Source organism: Terrapene carolina, unplaced genomic scaffold (genome assembly GCF_002925995.2).
Source record: "Terrapene carolina triunguis isolate 2854851 unplaced genomic scaffold, T_m_triunguis-2.0 Scaffold262, whole genome shotgun sequence".
Classification (NCBI taxonomy): Eukaryota; Metazoa; Chordata; order Testudines; family Emydidae; genus Terrapene; species Terrapene triunguis.
Genome location: NW_020664613.1, coordinates 4,607,054 through 4,629,110, shown reverse-complemented (window position 1 = coordinate 4,629,110; position 22,057 = coordinate 4,607,054). Strand labels below are relative to the sequence as shown.

The window sequence follows — 22,057 nt, the reverse complement described above, 5'->3', positions numbered from 1 at the left end:
AAACTTGCTAATAGTTACCACACAGCACTACCTGAAATATAAAATTTTCCCTCTGCTCTTAGTATAGGAAATAATGGTGGTATCTTAGATACCATTCTACAGAAACTGTTGGAAAATGGTGAAATTTTAATGGTATCAATGGCATATACTGTAGGAGAACTTAAGATTGAAAGATTTGGTATTTTATGACACTTAGATTTGTCAGTCCACACAAAGAGCTTGTGGTATTTACTAAAAACAGAGTCCAATCAAGGTTAAGGCAATCCAAATTTTTTTTTCTGCCTCTGAATACCAGCAATGAAAATGGTATGATGTTGAATCATAAATCACTAAATACAGATACTGTGTCAGAAACCCCTTATTGTCTATTATTTACATTAGAGTTAACCTGGGATTCTTTTTAGACAAGATAGATGAGCCAAAAACATATGAAATCTGTAAGATTCCTTGTGGTACTTGATCTTTTTTCCCTACAGATATATAATATGAGTCCATTAATGTTAAGTTGGGAGAATAAATATCTGAATAACACTAGAATTGCTTGAAGAAAGAAGAGGTGACAACAACAAAATGTATTTAAAACCAAATTATTAAATGATTATTCTTATAATTGCATTTCACTCTAGGATATCTATTATAGTTGCATTTACATTAATCAAGGTCATGGTTACGTAAAACTGAACTACTCTATTTTGTCTAGGAAAAAGCTTATACTGTACTTTTAGTAGAATTTGCAATCGAAACACTAAGGGTTTGATTTTCTGTAATGACTTGTAATTTTGTAAGTGCAATTCACACCTACAAATTAGTGTGATAGCAATTGGTAGAAGTTTGACATCTAACTACCTGAGTTGCATGTGCAACCTTCTAAAACTAGAGATTGGTTTGACCTTTTCCTGAAAATGATACTCGAAGAATCCAATCCTGAATTCCTGCTCAGATAAAACTCCTGCTTATGTCAATGTGTGTTTTCTTAAGTAAAAAGTTCAGTGGGACTACTCATATGCTAAAGAGCTTCTAGGATCAAGATTTGGGCCCTTAGTAACTAAAATGTAACTAACGATATAAATACCGTTAACACAAAGCCAAGTTGGTATTAGGTAGCTGATATGCATTTTAAATCCTTGTCACAATAGTTTAGTTTCAAGTCAGCATATAATTTTATTAAAATATGGGGAGGAAATGATTTCATTTTAACTTGCTTTGAATTTTAATACACTGCACTATATTTGTTCACATTACCCTGGATGTAATTCCCATTGAAGTTGATGGGAATTGCAGTAATTTAAGCTACAGATGAATTTGGTCCACTATATGTAGCATGTATAACTAAACTTTTTTGATGGTATCTTATGCAGTTATCCATCATGTCTTTTTTATTGAATAACCTATAGAAATGTTTCTTAACCAAACAGGCTTAGAATTATAAAATAGCAAAAATAAATAAAATAATAAAACTTCTCAATTTAGACCCCTTAAATGACCATAACTTTGGTGTTCTGCACCTGGAATATAATCTTGGGGGAAACCTTTCCTATAGCTATGAAGTGTTTTGAACTCAATATTCAGCTTGCTCTAAAATAAATCATCTTCCAAAAAGAGACTTTGACCATTGAATGGCATACCAGAACCATTCTGTGTAGGGTAAATAAAAAGGACACATACAAATTAAGAAGATTCAATAAGGGGATGGAGGATATTTTACAAAGAAACAAATGGTGTTTTGGTTTTGCATTTTTTGAATTATATTTCCAATTAAAAATGCAAAATGCTAAATACCATTACAAAGACAAATAGGAAATTACAACTTCATTGTTGAAAACAATTTCCCTCCTATCAGTCTGAGGATTCATGCATCAATATTGTAGATGAACTGTTAATTACAAAATCAATTAAAAAATTATTTCTAAAAACAGTCACGCGTCCTGGCTCTCAGGGGGGCAATTTGGGCAGAAGGTCTCATCTCACTAGGACCGCGCCAAATCACAAGTCGTCATCCACAAGTAAGCAAAAGCAATCTGGTTTTTCATTTTTCAGCGCGGCTGAGCCCAGCCTGAGATTGATCGTCACATATGGCCCCAGAAAACAAACTGTCAATACCTTGAATGCTGCAGAATTTGAACAAATAGCCGTCCGCCCATTCAAGCCACTCATTGCATCCCATTTAACAGATTTTATTGACAGTTTCCTTCTTGTAATTAAAGGGAAAACTACTGGCCAGCAACCAAGATAAAGTTCAAAGATAGGGTCAAAACAAAAGCAGATGGAGGGGCACGGTGTGACTGTCAATGGTACATAGCATCAGAGCACGTTATTGACACACAGGTATCTAATGATCGGCACGTCATTAAAGAGGGATCTATCCTGAACTTTATGCAAATGATAAAAGGGACTTAAGACCATAATAAAGCATTAGGGAGACAAAAGGAAAAACAACAAAGCACAAACGATTTTTACTTATCAGACACTGTTCACTGCTTCAGCACTTTTACATTCAAATTTAGAGAAAAAAAATACTTTCTGCGATTCTTAACCCCTTCTGCACAGGTAATATCTTTTAGTGAAACTTTACTAGAATAATAGAGGATTCATATGGTAAAGCGTAGCCCTTGTACGATGAAAAAGGGAGTTTCCCCCCTGCAACCAACTCTGGGTTCACCTTACCAATACATTTAATAGCTGTATTCAAGGAAATCATATAATGCATATAGTCATGCATCCATCCATTCTATTCAGTTTAAGTGAAATGATTAGTCTTATCTGGATTATGAAATGGATATAGTAGAATAACGTCTATATTCATTTGAAAGGATCTCTGCTTGTGTAATACCTTCCAAATTATCCAGTGTATTATTCTTTACTGCATTAGGAATATATTCCACAATGGCTTAAAACCGTAAAGAACTTCCTTAATTTGAACTACCTTGTTTATAGCCTTTCCATGTAAGAGCCACAAAAACTGAAGGTCCAATTAAGAATTACTTATTCCTAAACATTGTTTAGAACAACCATGCAGAAGATACTATGGGAAGGAAAAAAGTGACATGAAAAAAATGTAGCAACCATCATGACAAACTGCCAACCTGAATTAGCAAGCGCTATAGCTTTGAGGGTCACAAACTCTTCTTTCTCCAACTTCATGCTCTTGTATTTCTTTACTAGCTGCAGGATGGCATTGTTGAGGTCAAGAAGGCCTGCTAATTTGGACTGGTCTTCATCCATAATATAATCTTCAGCATAGACAAGCTCATCCTCAAAAGAAAGTGATCGGTACACTACGCCCAGGATCAAAATCTCCATCCAAGCACTCTGCAGAAGGCTCATCTGGTCAGCCAGAGACAAAGTGGAGAATCCTAAACAGCAAAAAAGGGCAGGGGAAAAATATTAAATAGGTTCAAATGCACCATAACTCTGCATTACAACTTTCCCTTTTTGTTTTGTTTTTATGTAAGTTATGAATCAATATATATGGATTCCACTCTCCCCCTCTGCAAAGATCAATCAGCATAAAATTAAAGGGCTTCTAATCAAGGTAAAAGTTAGAAGCAAGCCTGAATTTGTATGCATTTTCTGTAGGAGTTGTATTAATTCGGAGGAGTTATAACAGCAACGTAAAATGGTTTGCACTTTCTCTTCTCAGTAGAAACATTCTAAAATCTAATGCTATGAGGCTCTGATCTGATGGCATCTAACAAGCTAGATAATAAAATACCTAGGTTCAAAGGGCTTTTATTAGCAGAAGCTTAGTTCTGTTCATCACTGCTGTAAAGAGAATGAACTAATGTCTTCAGAGGCCCCCTTTAAACCAAGGAGCATGTTTTCGAAAAAACTTTTTTAAGAGGAAAGATTTTATGCCTTAATAGAATTAAGGTGATTATCACAATGAGCAAAGAGCGCTTTGAACTTCAACCTCAGCAGAAAGAGAAGTAAGGCCTATCCTCTTCAGAAAAGATGCTAATTACTTCTGTAATGGCTTCTGCCTCTACTACGGTTGCTGAAATAACAGGATGGCACATTAAAGTGCCAAGTGAATAGTAATCACACCATCATTTTTGAGAGGGAGAGAGAAAATTTAATAATGCCTCTTAATGAATTTAAGTTTTGCCTTCTTTTTTTTCCTGCTCTCTTTCCTAATAGGATCACTAAGGGCAAGTATCTTTACTGTCTTACCTTTTCAAGCTCTTGTTTACAGTAGCTGTTAATTTATTATATCAAACTGCTAATATCCCCAATCACATTAGGAGCTACAGAACAATATGGGAGAGGAAGTGATTTCCTGGCCTGTTGGTGAAATGTAGTAGTTTGCCAGTTGGCACCATCAACCACAAGTACTTAATAAAATCATCAAAGGGGATTAGTCAAGCTTTTCTTAAGGGGGTCTTAAGACATGTCTGAAGCTTTCATGTAGTTGTTTATGGAGCTGCTTACATGTTCTTTGACAGGGTTCCTGCTGCAAGAAGAGTCTTTGTCATTCGACTATAAACGCATTTCCCTCCTGTTTTGAAAGTCTGGATTTACATTTCAGTAAGAATATAACAAACTGGCAAATGTACACAGGTGTCTGCTACAAATTAGTAACGAACCTATTACATTTTTTTTTATTAATGCATCTAAAGCAACAAGCATCCATAAAAACTGAAACACAAAACTGGCTGCTCTCTCTCTCTCGTTTTCATTTTCTCATACTGTCTTTTGTGCCCAGTGATAGAATTGTAGTTCCCTGCCTTCAAAACAAATCCAACAAAAATAGCAAACAAGAAGAACCTTGAAGAGGTGAAAAAAGAGACCACCACATCTGTGATTAAAATAAATAGGATGGAAAGGGAAAGGAAATAATCATTTGAAAAGTCATAAGGAGGAATGTACGCTTTCAATTAGCTTTCATGTTTCTGTTCCTTTCCCTTCTCTCAAGAACCAGTTTTTCTGCAGTAGCAGATGGACAGAGAACGTAGCCTGCAGCACCGTCCTGTGACAGCCCTATTCTCCCTTCCAGACACTGCTGTTAGTAAATAGATTTACACATTCTCCAATCTCCACACATCTTTCTGCCGAATAATTAAAAGCAGGATGATTAGTTTATTGAGTGGAAGGAGGAACTTTTTTATTGAGGTCCATCCACGATTTTATCAGGGCCAGCACTTTTACGGTTGTCATGAGGGTGCAGGCATCCAATTTTTCTTATCTGCCTGATTAATACAAACGCTGTTTCAGGACGCATTAATTAACAGATACAAATCTACGTTCTCATGGAAGGATCAATACAGAGAAGAAAAGAGGCATCAATGTGAATTTAGTGCTGATGATGGAGAAGGCACTCTATTGACATTTACGTGCATGGAAACTTTAAAGTTGCAGTAGAGCCCCTTTGTCCCTGTGATTTACAAATGACCAATTTTTTAGCCATAACAATGTTTCACACACTTCTGAGGGGTTTAATTAAGCAAAAAGCAATAAAATCAGTTTTGATTAAAAAAAGTTTAACTTGCATTCACCTCCTTTCTATTTTTCTCAAAGCTCTCAACTTCCTTCTTTTATTTACTTATCTACTTTTGTACAAGAGTTTTTACAAATTACAGTGTGTTTCGATACCACATTTATCGTGTGTCATAATAAAAGGAAACCACATACAACCTCTATGAAAAAAATGAGGACACTGCCAGTGATTTACTGTGCAGTACTTATGAAGAATGCATCTTCTGCAGAGGCATTACAGATGCTAAGGTTTTTCACAGGAAATGTTTAAAAATCAACACAAATTATTATATCAAAGAAACTGACAAATATAAATCACAAAATTCTACTCTTTACTAATAAAACAAATATGCACGGTCATTTCCTCCTCTGTTAAAAGCAACTTTTGCTTGAAAGTCTGCTCAGTGAAAGCCTATTTTAACTCTTAGGTACAACCCTTCACGGGAAGTAAAATTGAATCTTGTAGTATCTAACCTATGGAGTGGTTTTTTGTTTTTGTTTTTTTGCCAGAATATTTTGAAGCGTAAGACATGCCTATAGTACAATACAATTTTCCTTTCACTGGACATTCAGCATATCACAGTAAATGAAGGGGTTAAGAAGGGATATGTGTTTACATAATGAGATCTGTTAAAAATTGTTGAGACCCCTATTCCTCTCTCTCATAAAACTCTGGTCCTGACCCTACAAACCTTACCCACATGAACACTCTCTATTTATGTTCCAACTCCTACTTCAATGAATCAATCAGGACCAAAATTCGTTCTAAATTTTGAGCAGACGTTCCAAAATTTGGCCTTCTATTTGCAAATATAGGAACATTTTTTATGAAAAATATATTTTAATTATACCTAATATCCAGATGTAGTGACAGCACCAGTGTTACTAACTAAAGTCACAATAAATAGATATATGAAGTGTTTTCATTAGCAATACTAACCTAAACTAATAACCCAAATAATAATTTGTCCTAGCCTGAAAAAATATTAACCCTGTTTGCTGATAAGTGAGTATTTTCTATTCAAAATGTAATTATTTGAAAAGAAATCCCCAAACTATGTATAAATACATGTCAAGCTATCTGGACTAGTTACAGGCTTCTGCTCACAATAGTGAACTCTTTTCAAATAGATATAAGAGGTTGCATTATGGTTGTGTTGCTGAACTTTATGTAGTGCGTTGCATGGGTCTTTAATCCCTGGTGTTTGACAGGTCATAGTTTAAAATGTTCAGCTGTATTATGGCTTTTAAAAATGCACTTATATTGTGGTACTTTTCCTCCCTCCTTCCCAGCTTGGACCATTCCATGCATATTGGTGACAACTTTGATCTCTCCTCATCTCCTTCCCCGAGTCAGTGCCATTTAATGTATCTCAGGCATTTTGCTAGCAGAATGACTCTGTACCTTGACCTGCAGTTAAATAGCATGTTTATCTGCAATACAGTGTGCTCCAAATAAACCAGATGACAGTTTGGAATAACGTCATTTGGAAGGATTGAAAAGCTTCTCAAGAGTCAGGTACCCCCGAGGTAATAAGCTTGAAGGAAGCATGTTTTGTGCCAACCCTCCTGCCATCTTCTACTAGACGCTCATGTGCTTGACAATGATGCCATGGGCACTTGTCAAGATTTTTTTTATTTTTGCCTGGCAAACTGATGCACTTTGCAGTCAACTTACAAAAAAGGCTAAGCATTTGAAAGTGTGAAGGGCAAAAAATATCTGACGGCTAGTCTTCAAAAATACACTTTCATTTCAGAAAGTATAAATGTTTATTTCCTGAGCTGAGTGTTGACAGAAATAGGCTGCAGTGCAGGCATATGAATTTAACCCCTGCTAGGCATTCTTTTCAGTGCCATTTTTATATAGCTGAGTGCAAGCATTGTAAATCTACAGGGTGTCTCATAATATCAGTTAGCAATGGCATAGATTTGCTGGTTCCAGTTGTTGGATTTTTTTGGGAGGGGGGGGAATTGTAATGTTTCTCCCTCTAAAAATAGCGACTTTTCAACACACAGTATATCACACTCAAACTGTAATTATGCCATAATGATTCACTGCGATCACTAAGTGTGCATTGAGAGAAGGTTGATTGAGCGACTTAGCATATGCTTGATTTTTCCTTTCACATACCAATAAACCCAGTGCTTAGAGGAAGTGAGGGATAAATAGGTAACAAAGGCCTTAGCGTTTTTATTATGTGTCCTTCCACTAACAAGAAGCTGAACTATACTATCCACAGTATTAGGAGTTCTAAGCCATGGTTACATACAGATTTAGCAGACTTTTAAATGGGGCTATTTAATCCATTGCTCTCTTCAAATATCGGCACATGTAGCACTTCCTTTCTATTTCACATCTCACACAGCTCCATGCTAAGCAGGGTAAATCTTTTATATTCCTGAAGACCCTTTCCTCTACTTCATTAAGATGGACTTCGTGGACACTAACTCACTAGGGGCTAGAGTGAAGCAGCTGCAGATGGTCAAGTGCCAAAGCAAGATCTGTAGCATATACAGAGCTCTATGAGAACTATTTTACAAAAAGCGTGTCGACAGTTATCCCTGCTATTATTTTCAACATTAAGCATTTGATGCCTAACTCAGGCTACTCCTTCTTAAACCCTTGTTTCTTTTGCTTCACATTAAACTAGATTTATTACATCAATAGTATTTGTTTATAAACCAGGATTTTTTTTTTGTATTGGATACCAAAATAATTGACAAATCTGGAAGTTACTGATGTTTATTGATAATCTGGCCCCAATTACTTCACCGTTTGTTTCCATGTTTTTGTGTCTATGAGCAAAATATTCCTCTAGTTTCCAATGTATTACACTTCAAATATCTTCATTTACATTTTTTATAATCAAAGCTGTGCTTTAAAATGACATGTTCACTAGCGTGTTGCAAATTCAATATATTTCCACAGTTGAAATATCAGAGTTTGGATTTTTAAATTATTTATACTTAATTTTGATAGATTAACTTCCTTCTAAATGTTTTGTGTGTACTGGTGTTTCCAGTGCAATTTCCTCATTTCGAAAATGATTCATATTCACTATTGGCTGAAAGAACAAAACCAAAGTTTTCAAAGCTATGGCTTATTTCTCTCTCTCTCTTTTCCTGCCAAGCAGAATACTTTATCTAGTGTGCTTGGCTTGGGATTCAAACTATCAACGGTGGGCCAAATTTTTATGTCTGTTGCACCAGTGTAAATTTGCAGTAGTTCCACTTCATTCTGAAATCCAAATCTGGCCTAACAGGTTTCCAGATTTGTTACTGTAGGACTATTGTCCTCTCTCCTTTTCATGTACATTCAATACTTGGCTAGATTCACCCTGGGACTCCCACGGATGTAAACCCTGGCAGAGGACTCCAGCAGCAACATTTCTGCTATAGGAACATGAGGTTGTTTAGACACGACTAGGGCAGCTGGGGAAAGGCACCTAGGTAGCACTGACTCCAACTTAAAGCTGTTCTCTTCCCATTGGGGAAATCCCAGGGAGAGCAGGAAGCATTAATAGTATTCTCCTTTAGAGTAAATACTCCCCTGACTTCCAGGCTCCTGAATCGCATAATTCATGTAATCCCATTTTTAAAAGCACAAATTTACCTCATTGTAGTCTATAAACATTTTGGCCATTAAGCAGATCACCAAATGCAGCTGCAGTACTTTCACTCTGATATCATGTAGTCACTACCTATATTTTATAGATTGTGGCCCCAGTTTGTCTCCTGGCAGGTTAGTACAACTCCACTGACTTCCAAAGACTTAAATCTCATCACACCAGCGTTGAATTTGGGTCCCAACAGTACATGTTGGTTCCTCAACTTGAAAATATCTGTCACAGCTGTTTGCTTCATGGCAGTTTTCAAAACAAACCCTTGGTACTGAAGGTAAGCAACTGCACATGGTGCCACAGCAAGATGGAGTCTGACAACAACTGAAGATTTTCATGTGGTAAATATCAGATAAAGCTAAAAGCGCAAACATGTCAAAACTGTAAGTCAAGACCAAATACACAAGCATAAAGACAGACTTTATCCTGCCTCTCTGGACAAATTTGAAATGTCATAGTAACATTGTATGTTTAGGGACTAGTTTGTAGCATTATGGACCAAAGTTCTCTCTCACTTGCATTTGGCCTCATGACTTTTGCACAAAACTAAGAAAAAATGATCAGTTTGTCCAACTGATGCTTTGTTACAGAGGATAAGTTGAGCCTCTCCCTCATGAATATAATGGGGAAAATAGGTGTGCTAAGGTAAGAACTGGTTTCGGCATCTATAAACTCAGATCCTTGTCTGACCACACCCTCCATCTCATCACACAGTTTGGAAGTTATACTGTCTGCACTAAGAGTTCTGATTGCCATCTGCTAGTTTTGCCTTAGGGGCAAGGACACCGGATAGATAGATTTCACAACAAGTGTGTCTGGGGGCCAATTTGAGCCTCCGAAGAAAGGCCCCCCATGTATCTTCAAAGTCTAATGTTGTCTTGGGCCAGCCCTGTTCATTTTTCTATTTCTTATTTAAATATACATCTATATTTTTATCTATTTATGTAAGTTCTTATAAAATATTAATTTATTTTATTTTATAACACAGAAAAATGCTGACCAGAAGCACTGTTGAGTAAACCTTACTGATAGGATGGCAAGTGCCAAACAGTAGATTGAGAAACCTTGGACTTTTATCACAATGCTACTTTCATCTCACTGAAACAACAGCAGATAGATGGGTTGGCAATAAAAATGCATTCACACTGCGTGTCCATCTCAATCCATTAAGAACAATGGATTCTCACTAAGCAAATATTCACTTGTCAGAAGTATTTGCAACACTGGATTCATTCAGCAGGACTAAGTAAGTGAGGTTCACAGCAATTTAAAAGCAGCAAATTAGACATTTACAAACAGTGAAGATGCTTCTTGTCTAGCATGACCTTTCACTCAGACTGTACAAGAAGGTGTTAATGTAATTTAAATGCCAGTTAGAAATATTTCAGTTTTGTTGTCTACTCTCTATCAAACCTTACATAATAATTCTAAAGAGGAACAATTTAAGTTTGTAATTTTTTTCCCACACAGAAGGCTGCATTCCTCATGTAACTTATTGTAGTTCACAAGCACGTAGTTGTTTAAATCAGATTTATGTCCCAGAAAGAAAAGAAATGTGTCCATATCTATATATCTTTTAGTTTCTTGCTATTTCCAGTTACAGTACTAATTCTTGCAAGTTTTTCTTTAAGACTAACAGCATAATAGCAGCTTGAATGTGTCACAGAAAGGAACCTTTTATCTGACTCCATACTAGCCTTTTCAATTGCTAACATTCAGCAATGTGACAAGTTAGATGTAACAAGTTAGCCATAGTTGCCTGGGGACAGATTTGGTAAGCCCTCCATGTGTGGCACTCCCTTTTGTGGGGGTTCCACACACAGAAAGCTTGCAACATTGGACTCTATTTCCCTCACCTGTAATTTCACACCATACTATCTTAGTATTCTGATCTAAAAAAATTAAGAAAAAAATAGGTTTAAACAATTAAAGAGCCTGATTCTCCTCTCACACTGATTTCACCACTGGAACACTACAGATTCCAAACAGGGTTATGCCAGATTTATACTAGCATGAAATGAAACCAGAATCAGGTCCAACACATACATTTTGATTCATCATTGAGGGCTATGAGAAGAAGGGAAAAAATAACTGTAAAGAAGAAAGGGATTATTTTTCCTTCCTACTTGCAGGATGGTATGTGAAACCACTTGTGTGCTACCTTTCTACGCTGGTGATTTTAACTTTAAGATATCGCCAATGGAAGAACTCGAACATTCAGGTGAGTAGTACAGTGTGGTCCACTACAGTTGTAGGTCTCCTGAAGGGAGAGCAATCCTAATGTAAAGAGTCCTGGGTATGGCTGTTTTTGAGTACACCAGTATGTACAATCTGATTTGTTTGTTTAAAGTTAACATTTGCAGGTCTTCAACTCATGATCTTTAAACATGGTTGGGTCCCGGCTACCTGAAAGAGTGTCTCTTCATCTGTGTAAAGCTGCTGCAGGTGAGATCAATTTATGTGCTCCTACTACCATATCAGTTCCTAAATATGAACAGGTGTGAACCAGGGGCAGAACATTTTCAGTGGAATTTGCTTCTCTAAATAGTCCAAGACAGCCTGAGCTTGTTAACCTTCAGGCTGAGGCATTTAAACGAGAGAGAGAAAGGAGTAGGTCTATATTTATGATGCTGATAGTTTGCTTTGGGTGAGTCTACTATATAAAAAGGCCCACATTTTCAAACCCAGACTCTAATTTTGCACTCATTTTCCCTCAGTGAGTTGTGGATGCAAGTATTAGAATTCAGGCATGTTACTAAGAGATTTGCAGGTGCAAATGTCATTTGCGCCTGCAAATCATGTAGATATCACTGTTGCATCTTTTGTGCTTATAAATGATTGTAGATGCAAAAATGCAGGTACAAAATTAGAAGCTGGGTTGAAACCTCGTTGAAAATTTTGCCCATAAAATGGCCAATTTGTTTAACATGGAAAAGCCATTACGGTGTATGCACTTCCCACCAAGTTGTAACGAAACATTTTATATGGTTTTCAACTAGCCCGAATTAAACTGCACACTCACGCAGGTCCCACTGATTCAGGACTATCTAAGTACACATTGGTGCGACAATGGGCAAGGGATCAGGTCATATATCCTCAGACAATGGGAGTAACTCACACACTTCCATTAAGATTGCAAAAGTTCTGATGTTGCCATTCTGATATAATGAAAAAACAGACACACACAAACCAGCACCAGAGCTGGCTCCCTTGCTCATAGTCTCAGCATGTGTTGAATGAGCATGGAGACTGAGTAATTCTGACTCCCTACAAATAGACTTTCCCAAATTTTCCTAAAAAGAACGTGAAGAGAAAAAAAATTGAAGAAAGTGACAAAACAAGAACAACAAAAGTCAACTCCTGGAGACATTTGTATTGCCTCAGTTAGCATCACAATGGTTCCAAATTTAACAGACAGGCAACAAAACTAGAATATTCAGAATTAAAGCTTCTTAAACCTTCCTAGATTCACACAGACTTGCAGATATTGTAGGGTTTGAAAATAATTAGGGGTCATGGCACTCATATGTGCTGCAAAGACTGGGCACAATCGATTGAATTGAAGATGGCATGAAAAGCCTTCTCTCTGAATTTCTTAGTGGTTTTTTGTTTGCTTGCTTTTTCATCCGCTTTCAAAATCAGATTATAAATGTTAGAAGGGGAGGGGGCTTTGTATATGTGTAATATGAGCCACAGTTTACTGATAAACTCTACTGGGTCTACTTTGAGTGCTCTTTGGCTCAAACAGTGTTAGGTCATTACTGTCTGGCTTTCACTTCTCTAGGGAAGCAACCAGTCATTTCCTCATTGAGAACAGTGGCAATCCCTGGTCCCTCCATCTTTCCATCTGGCAAAGTCAAATTTCCAGGAATTGCCCAATCTGGTTATTATGAAGCCAGTGTTGGAATGTATTAGCATACAGCAATGGCTATGCTTACAACGCAATCAATGTACATAAATTAAGCCTGCCTGTGCTGTGACAGCTATGTGTGAAAAGCTTTCATAGAATCATAGAATATCAGGGTTGGAAGGGACCTCAGGAGGTCATCTAGTCCAACCCCCTGCTCAAAGCAGGACCAATCCCCAACTCAGTTTACAGAATAAAAACTTATCAGGGCTGTAAAAATCTCTGATGAATGTATCCCTCACTCCCCCTTACAAAAAAAGTCACATCAGAGCATTGTGTTATAAACTTTCTGCCTCATATCTTTTCCTGAGCGGGTTTTTGCTTCCTTCTACTCGTTAGTTTCTTTCCTTAATGTGGTGGTGCCATGGAATGTTTCAAATAATATTTGCATTTGTCCTGCTCTCAGGGGATTCAGGAGGGGAGGAGAGAAAGAGGAAGACTGGTACCTCTCCTGTATGAATGTAGAGGGTTCACTTGCCCTAGCTGAGTGTGTATGTACCATTAAGACTACCTCTGGAGGCAGAGTGTCTTAAGTCTGAAACAGTCCAAATAATAAAGAAAGAAAAAAGCTGCCTGATTCTAATACACCTAATTAGCCATCAGCAGATTCTTAATTGCATACATTAGGATGATTCCATAGTGGAGATTAATTCTAAATATACCCAAGCAGCTGGTTAAGATGCCATGGATTACAGTGTGGACTGTACTTTTCCACTTAATTAGATATCAAAATTAAGCAGCAACAAGCATTTTGACATAACGGGGATCAAGCCGCCGCTTGGCATCCCAGAGCTGCACTAAAGTGACCGCTAAACAGAGCCGCACAGATGGAGAGATATTAAATGCCGCACTGGAAAGTAATTTCAAATAATAAAATATCAATATTTACATTTTAATTACCCCTACTGAGAGCCGCTCTGTCATTTTCACTATTGCCGACGCAGCAAGGGGTAGTGGAATGACATTGCGGCTCTGACTGCAATGACTATTTTGTTTCCATTAAAGAATGACAAGTGTTTTAGAGGCAGTGACACCCAGTGTGTGAACAAGAATGACAGCAGATCAGAAAATTCCTATTAAGGGAATAAATGACTCAACAAGAGAATTTATTCCAAGCAGCCAGCTCCTTTTTGAAACACATAATCCTTCCAAATTTTCTGGGGAAAGTTTATGATTAGAGATGCCCAAGGGAAACCTTAGCCTCATGTGAAATATTTAGAAAGGTAAGACATTACACGATGACTGGTCAGTTTAAAATAACAATACTCCAAATGGGCAAATATCTGACAGTTTTGTATAAATCAAAATAGTTTGAGGGGGGGAAAATGGGAAACTAATGGCACTTCTTGTAAAAGGAGTTTCCTTCCTGTCAAATGACCTCACAAAAGTTTTGACTGACCACAAAGAATCCTGGATTTATTTTTGCTATCTTTTCATTCATTTTATTACAATTAGTCCAATGAACACTGCCTCATCTGGACTGCAATATGCCTGTCTTTGGAATTGTTGCCAGAAACCGATCACAACAGGTTGCGGGCATGTCTTTCTCTCTCTCTCTCCCTCTTTTTAAGATAGGTATATTTTTTTCTTTCCTTCTGTCCTTCAGTATTTACATCAGAGGCTATTGAGTTACTCTTGAAGCACCTTACCAAATCTAATTACTCCTTAGCAGGTCCGAGGTCAAGATTATGAAAAAATATACATATATTAAATCTGACTTACTACATGCACAAAGAAGAACAGAAAGGAAACAAATATGAAAAGAGTTTTTAAAAGAAAAGACTTCCTTGGGGATGTCTGTCAAATTGTAAAGATCTTGACAGAATTTCAATGCACCCAGATATGAGAAAGTGCATAAAAGAAAATACTTGGTCAGTACACTGTAGTATGCCGCTAACTAGCCCTCCTGTGTCATGGCATCTATTTATTTAGGGCATGGAGAGCTAAACATCTATGAATGCAACAAATGGCTAAAAAAGAAAACAAACAGAATTTTTATAAAAAGGAAAAAGTAAAGCTTGGTGATGGTGTCTATTTTTAAGAGTCTTAGAGACAGGTTTGACATAAAATGTAACAGTGAAGTACAGAAATGTGACCCTCATATTAGTTGCCTAACTAGTTGATCTTCCTCTTCTTCTTCTTCTTTCTTTTTCTTTAAGTACCCAGGAAGTACTTCTTAAGCATCCCTAATGCTTTTAGGACAAGACACTTCCCCATTTCTCAGCCACTAGCACCTTTTAATTTCTGAAAGAGCCACGGTTGAAAATCTTAATTAATTGTTCCATACTGCTTCAGGATCATTATGCAATGTAATAAAGGCCGTGTAATTATGAAATTTTACAGCCATTACCAAGGCTGATGGCTCGTATTTCATCCTCAGCTGGACCCAATGGCTTTTAGCCACTCAGCTCCCCTTTGATGAACTACAGACAGATCTATCAGGCCCAAACAATATCCAGGCAAGGCGGCTATAATAGCTACCTACAGATGAAGCCATAGATAAAGATAAACTATAAATCTACACACAAATGCAGGCACATTGCCTCAGGATGACAGAGGGGAGAGGATGAGACACTTGGGAAAGCAGGCTGCTTGCATGAAGGCAACCTTCTGTGGCTCTCTCTCTTATTCAATTTGGAATTTGTTTGATTTCTTAAAAATGTAAAACCTTTGTTGAATGCCTCACTGTTTTAGAAAATAATCAAATAATAGTAGACAGGCTGGGGGGGGGGCACATTTTTCTGTGGAAGGGAAGATGCTGCATTAATCTTCTGTAGAGTTTGAAGAAAGGAATTTAAATGGGCAAATTAACACGCCCCAGATGAGAGAATTTCAAGTCAACAAGTTTTGTAAATTATAGCCTTCTGTTCTCCTTCCCTTCATCTTATACATTTTAAAATGTATTCAGTTCAATTCCTTCTATCAAGAAAAGCAAATATAAATTAATTTTTACATGCATAAAAGTGACATTCTGAATATATGTTATGAGATTTAGTTAGATTTTAGCCTTTCACTGTAGGCAGTAATGAAGATGAGGTAAGGAAACTTAACGTCATGCAACATCCTCATAGAGCAGTGTTTCTCAATGACTGGTCCATGGACCGGTGCCGATCCCTGAGATCTCCCTGGCACAGTTTCGGAAGGAAGCAAGCTAGTCCCTGGTATCAATGACTTTGTTCTTCAATTTGAGAATAAAAACTAAAGTGAAAGTTGAAGGAACAGGTAACAGGCTTAGTTATTAGCATTACCTGCTTTTGTAAAAAAGGACCCTCGTTGGTTGGTACTTGGGTCACTATAATCTAGGCATTTTATGGAGATGATGGGAATGGAATTATTTTATGGCTGGCAGGATGGTAAGTGCTGTTTGTATGGCTACTCTCTAGGGAGAAAAAAAGCTGGGCTGCAGTGTTTCTGCCCTACCATGATGGAGACTATGCACAAGTTTCGGAACATCACCATGACCAATTACATTCCTTCTACAGTACCCACGACCATTCAACGAGTAGTCCTGGAGCTTGTGTCATATTAATGGTTAAAAGGAAAGAACATGCCAGAAGAAAGGCAGGCAGGCAGGCAGGGTGTCCTTGAAAGCAGGCACATCCATCTCACTGATATCTGTAAATACTCTTCTACTCTTTTTCTTAAAAGTATTACTAACAGTACATGTTTATATGATGTACGCATATACTTTTGTCAATCATTTTCTCAATTGGGAGTCTATAATTAACATTGAATTTGAAAAGAGGTCCGCCAACAAGTGTGAGAACCTCTGCTCTAAAAACATCAATGGTGCACCCTCATTTGGAATGCTGTAGGCAGTACTGGTCACTCAAAAAGATATTGCAGCTTTAGAGGGGGTTAACAGAAAGGCGACAAGAATGCTTAGATACATGTCCTACGAAGACATACGGAAAAAATGGGATTTTTACTTTAGAAAGGAGATTAATAAGAGGAAGCATGGATAAAAGTATAAAAACCAGATGATACAGAGAAGGCAGATCAGGAGTTTCTGTTCTCACAGCATCAGAAGTAGGGGATATTCAATAAAAATGGAAGGTACCAAATTCAAAGCTGAAAAAAAAGAACTACTTTTTCATTCAGTGCATAATTAGACTGAGGAACTCAGTGCCACAGGATGTCACAGAGACCAAGAATTTAAAAAGATTTAAAGGGAGATTGGACGTTGATATAGAGAACAATAATGTTCAGAGTTGTAACAGTTAAAGCTCTCTCTCTCTCCATATATATATATATATATATATACACACACACACACACACACAAACACACATACACACATACATACATACATACACACACACACACACACTTACTTGCTTATTTCTAAGTAATAAAAACCTTGTGCTTCAGAGTTTAAACCAATTTCTAACCATTAGGGATTAGGATGAGATCTTCATGGAGACAGATTATCACACATCTGCCTAATGTGGGGATCGTGCACCTCACTCTGAAGCATCGGGTATTGACACTGTTGGAGACAGGATACTGGACTACAAAAACTGTCTGATCCAGTCTGGCAATTCCTGTGTTCCTAAAAATGGAATTAATGATGGCCCCAGAAGAATTTAAAAAAAAATAGATGTTGGGGAGAGGGACATCAGCTACAGAGTTTCAATATCACAACATCTGGACTTTCACTGTCTGTATAGGTTCCTAAAATCATGCATCATGTTGACTGTCAGGGATGGATAAGCCACATTCTGAGGCTTGAGGCTACTTCCGTAAAAATAAAATATGGGTGAGAAATCTGCGTTACTCACACATAAATTGCACATATACACACACATGTGTGTGTGTGTATATTTGTGTACTTTGCTTTAAGCAAACTCATGGCACTCTGAAAGCTACTGAGATTAGGAGGGATCTTCTCGGTAATTTTGCCTTCTTGGCCAGTTTCATTACAAAGTGGTTTTTTAAAAGATAATCCGGCTGAATTATAAGGACAACATAATAGTATAATCAAACATCTTAAGTCTGAGAGATGTCTCCATAGTCACAGAGGGTCACTAGTCAGCAGGTCTGCAAGTTCAGGGAAGGGATGAGATGTGTGATTCTGGTTTCTTCCAGCATAAACATTGGCAATCCTTGATATATGGTCTATTAAAGACCAGGGTGTGCTGTTAGCATGCTTTATTGAAAGTGTATATGTGGACAGTATTCATTGTACATGGTGTGAATTGATCTATTCCCGTATTGTATTTGGAAGCATCGTAAACATTCTCAGTGGACAAAAAGAAAGGAAAAAACCCAGCGTAAACGTTAAACATATACAGCATACTAAAACATCTAAAACACTAGACTATAGAGATACTCATGGACTCTGATCCCTGGATAGCATTTAAATCACTTCCTTAAACTGTAAAAAGTTACCAAAATTCAGCTGACGCTTTAGCTGAAACATAGGGCTATATACAATTGGGAAGGTTTGATGTAGACTGATAAAAACTGTCAAATCCTCCACCCCCACCATTTCCCAGCCAGTTGACTTGTGCTTAGCCAAATTAGCATCAGCCTCATGCAAGAGCCCCTTAGCTTTGTTTCTTTTCATCCTTCCACCCAATCACTCACACTACTAGGATGAAAAGCAAATACAAATATGCTCAGCAGGAGCATTTTTCAATGGAGAAACTTCAAGAAGGATGTAGCCCCAAAGAGGCTGTGATTCTCAGTTCTATCAGGAAAGGTAATACCAATGAACATGCAATAACAGCCTAATAAAATATAAAAAAAACGAAATTACATTAAAAATTGGATAACTTATCCAGTGCTTCTTGTTTTACAAAAGAATTGCTTGAATTTTTATGCACTTTGGTAACTGTCCAATTAGTAATTGTACGTACATGTGTATTCCAGAACGTGAGAATTCAACTAGTTTTTAAATGAGGACAGGAAATTTCTGCATGACAAATATTCAGGCAATTAATTTATGGCTTACTGTATATTGGTTGAGGTAGAACTTGCCCCAGCACATTGAAATGATGAGAAGTTTATCATTCCCATATATGGATTAAAAAACAAACAAAAGGGAACCAATAGTATATATTTTGATCAAAGACAGATTTTCAATATTGCTTTTGTATCTTTTTCCTTTTTCATGTAAGCCATTCAGTTTTCAATTTTAGAACATTCTCATGCAGATGGCACGCTAGCATAAGACGTTTCTAAGAAATCTGTTTTAGATTAATGAACAGGAAAGCTTCTGTTAAGTGTTTTAAAGACAACCTGTAATAAGAATATACATTGGCTTAGGGAAAAACATTACCATACATACAGACGAAAACCAGAAAGGAAATGGTGCATAATTGTATGTCTTCTCTGTTAAGATTCATTTAATGCTGCAAAAATCTGTAGCTGCTGTTATGCATGCCATGTTTTACTCTAATTTTCTACACTTGGTATTCCCCAACTGAACTGTTTCTCATGGTGATTTTTTTTTTCCTACAGCAAATCAACAGTTTTTCAAGAGGTCTCTGTGCACCCAAGGAGTATGACATTTACTAATGTGTTGAGAGTCAGGGATTCTCTTTTGTAGGAGCCAATACTAATAAGAAAGATATGGTTCAGTGTCCTGGGTATTCTTCCAAGTTTTATTAATTAGATGGAAAGCTTTTCCCTCTGGAATATTGTAAGGTATTTATTAACACTTCAGTTCACAAACTAGAACAAATTTACAGTAGTGGAGGTAATTGTTACATACACCAGCCCTGGTTATCAACTTGGCAGGGAAAAGCAGAAAAAGGTTAAGATTATAATCTTTTTCATGATATTTTAATTGTACTTCTTAATCTGCTAAATTAAAAACTACAGAGCAATCTTATTCAGATCACAGACGAAAAAGATCATATCAATTTGTGACAAAATGTATGAATGCTCCTATCTGCTTTAATTATACAGAGAATTTAACAGTCAAATTCAGTATGATCACAGAGTGGGTAAGATACAAATATTATCTCTTCTCCAGTTGTGCTATCTTCTCCCTAAGCATTTTTGAGTTTTCTTCCAAGCCTCCCGTCCCTTAATGCCTGGACACTCTCCCCCAGCTAATTTGTAATACCACCACCTTCTCCTTCAAATTAAACATCAAGATCCATCCCTACCACTACGTTTTCAGTAAATTGGCAACTGATAATGTCAATGCAGGTGGTCATAACTATCTCACTTATTTATATGCTTCAAAAAGAATCATAACTGTGCTCATAGCTAGTCTGTGTAACCACATGTTCTTTTAACTATTGCCCTTGGCCTTCCCATTCCCACTCCATCTGTTTTTTATATCTACTTAATTCAGACTGTCACCTCTTAGGGATACATGGGTGTTTGTTCAGTGCTTAACACAGTGGGACCCTGATCTGAATGGATGCTATTGTAACACACAATTAACGAATGATAATGTTTTGTTATGCATTTCTAGTGTAAAACTACTTTGATGATGAAAGTATATTTGGGCCTTATCTTGCACTCCTGAATCCATGCCCATGAAGTCAATGGGAGCTTTCCCTGAGGAAGACCCACAAAGGGTTCGATCCAAGCTTCTAATATTTAAGCACATATTGCTGTGAATCCTCTAAAACAATACTTGTGCAGGTGTGTGAACAGGCAGAACTTGGTTGTGCAAGGTTTGCTAAGGATGTGCAACCTGGAGTAAGACCTGAAACTGTTAGCCACTTAAATGCTGTTATTTTGGGAAATCTGCCCCTCCATCTTCTTAGCCCGTTATTTTTCCATGATGTACCTCTAATATGCTGTGTCATGGCAACTCTCCTTCTTGTTGACCAGTACTTGATGTGGCTATCTTTCTGAAGGTTATCAATACCAACCAGTGTGTGATACAGAAGGGTTCATTTCTTCCCTCCCCAACACTGCCAGAATATTATTTTGGCAATGTTCTCAAGTCAGGATCGGAAGCAGTAGATCAGCCAAGGCCTGGAATCTGGGTCAACTGCGTGGCAACATGTTTTGCCACCTCTGGATTTAAGAGCCGGCCCCAAATACTGCTCCTTTATTAATTCAATATTGCTTCTTTTTGTCTTAATAATAAACCTCTAGTTGAAACACATTACTATTGTGGATTTATATATTTAATTCCTTCACTATCAAAGTCATGATTGCATTTACAGTGGATTCCATTTGGCCATACTGACCATCACAGAGCCTGCATATTATACAGTTCTTGGCATCTGCCAAATCCACCTTTGTTGAAGCATTGAGTTCTAGGTTATTGAAACGTGTGGGATTTTAAGAGTTTGATATAGTAACACACACAAACTAATAGGGAAAGGTTGGCTGAAGGACGAGCTAGTGCAGGGGTCAGCAACCTGTGGCACGTGAGCCGATTTTTAATGGCACGCTGCTGCCAGTCGAGGTCCCAGCCGCCAGCCCCGCTCAGCCCGCTGCCAGCCTGGGTGAAAGAAACCCCAGGCCGGCAGCAGGTTGAGCGGGGCCAGTGGCCGGGACCCCAGGCCGGCAGTGGGCTGAGTGGTCCCGGCTGCCGGCCCCACTCTCCGACAGGGAGTTCCTCCAGGAAGGGCAGGCAGCCGCCGGCCAGGGATTCTTCACTGCAGGGCAGCAGAAAGGCACCTCGGTGATCTTGGATGTGAGTTCTGAAACCCCTGCCCACGGGGAGCACTGGGGGGACTGGGCTCTGGGAAGCAGCTGCATTAGGGCTCCCAGATGCTGCATGGAATTTAAAGGGGGAGCCTGGAATGGTGCAAGGCGCCGCGAGTTGCAACTGGCCCCCCTCTTTGCATAGCCCCGCTGACGCCTCATGCTCCCATTCTCCTCTCCCCTTCTCTGGCACTGCATCAGCCGAGGAGGGGGCCGTGCCCCCGGCACACCTGAGCCGGCCGGGCAGCAGTGCGGTTGGACGGGTTTTGCAGCCTCTGGAAAGAGCAGATGGAGACAGGGAGGCTCTTGCTGTGTCTGTGCATCCTAACACAGTGGCACTTCAGCTCGGGCGAGAGTGGCCCCCCCGTCTGGGCAGCTTTCAGTCCCAGGAGAGTTCAGGTTGCAAACTGTGCAAACTGCGGAGTGATCTGGG

At 38.1% G+C, this 22,057-nt stretch overlaps 1 protein-coding gene across 3 annotated transcripts in view; it reads right to left on the bottom strand.

The window, feature by feature from the left end:
* The window catches only part of ESRRG (estrogen related receptor gamma), a 451,270-nt gene that overhangs the window by 13,414 nt on the left and 415,799 nt on the right, over window positions 1-22,057 (bottom strand). For all 3 annotated transcript variants that reach the window (XM_026657685.1, XM_026657686.1, XM_026657684.1), the window contains exon 6: window positions 3,084-3,353. In XM_026657685.1, coding sequence (XP_026513470.1) covers window positions 3,084-3,353 — 270 coding nt within the window. The remainder of the gene's footprint in view (window positions 1-3,083; window positions 3,354-22,057) is intronic.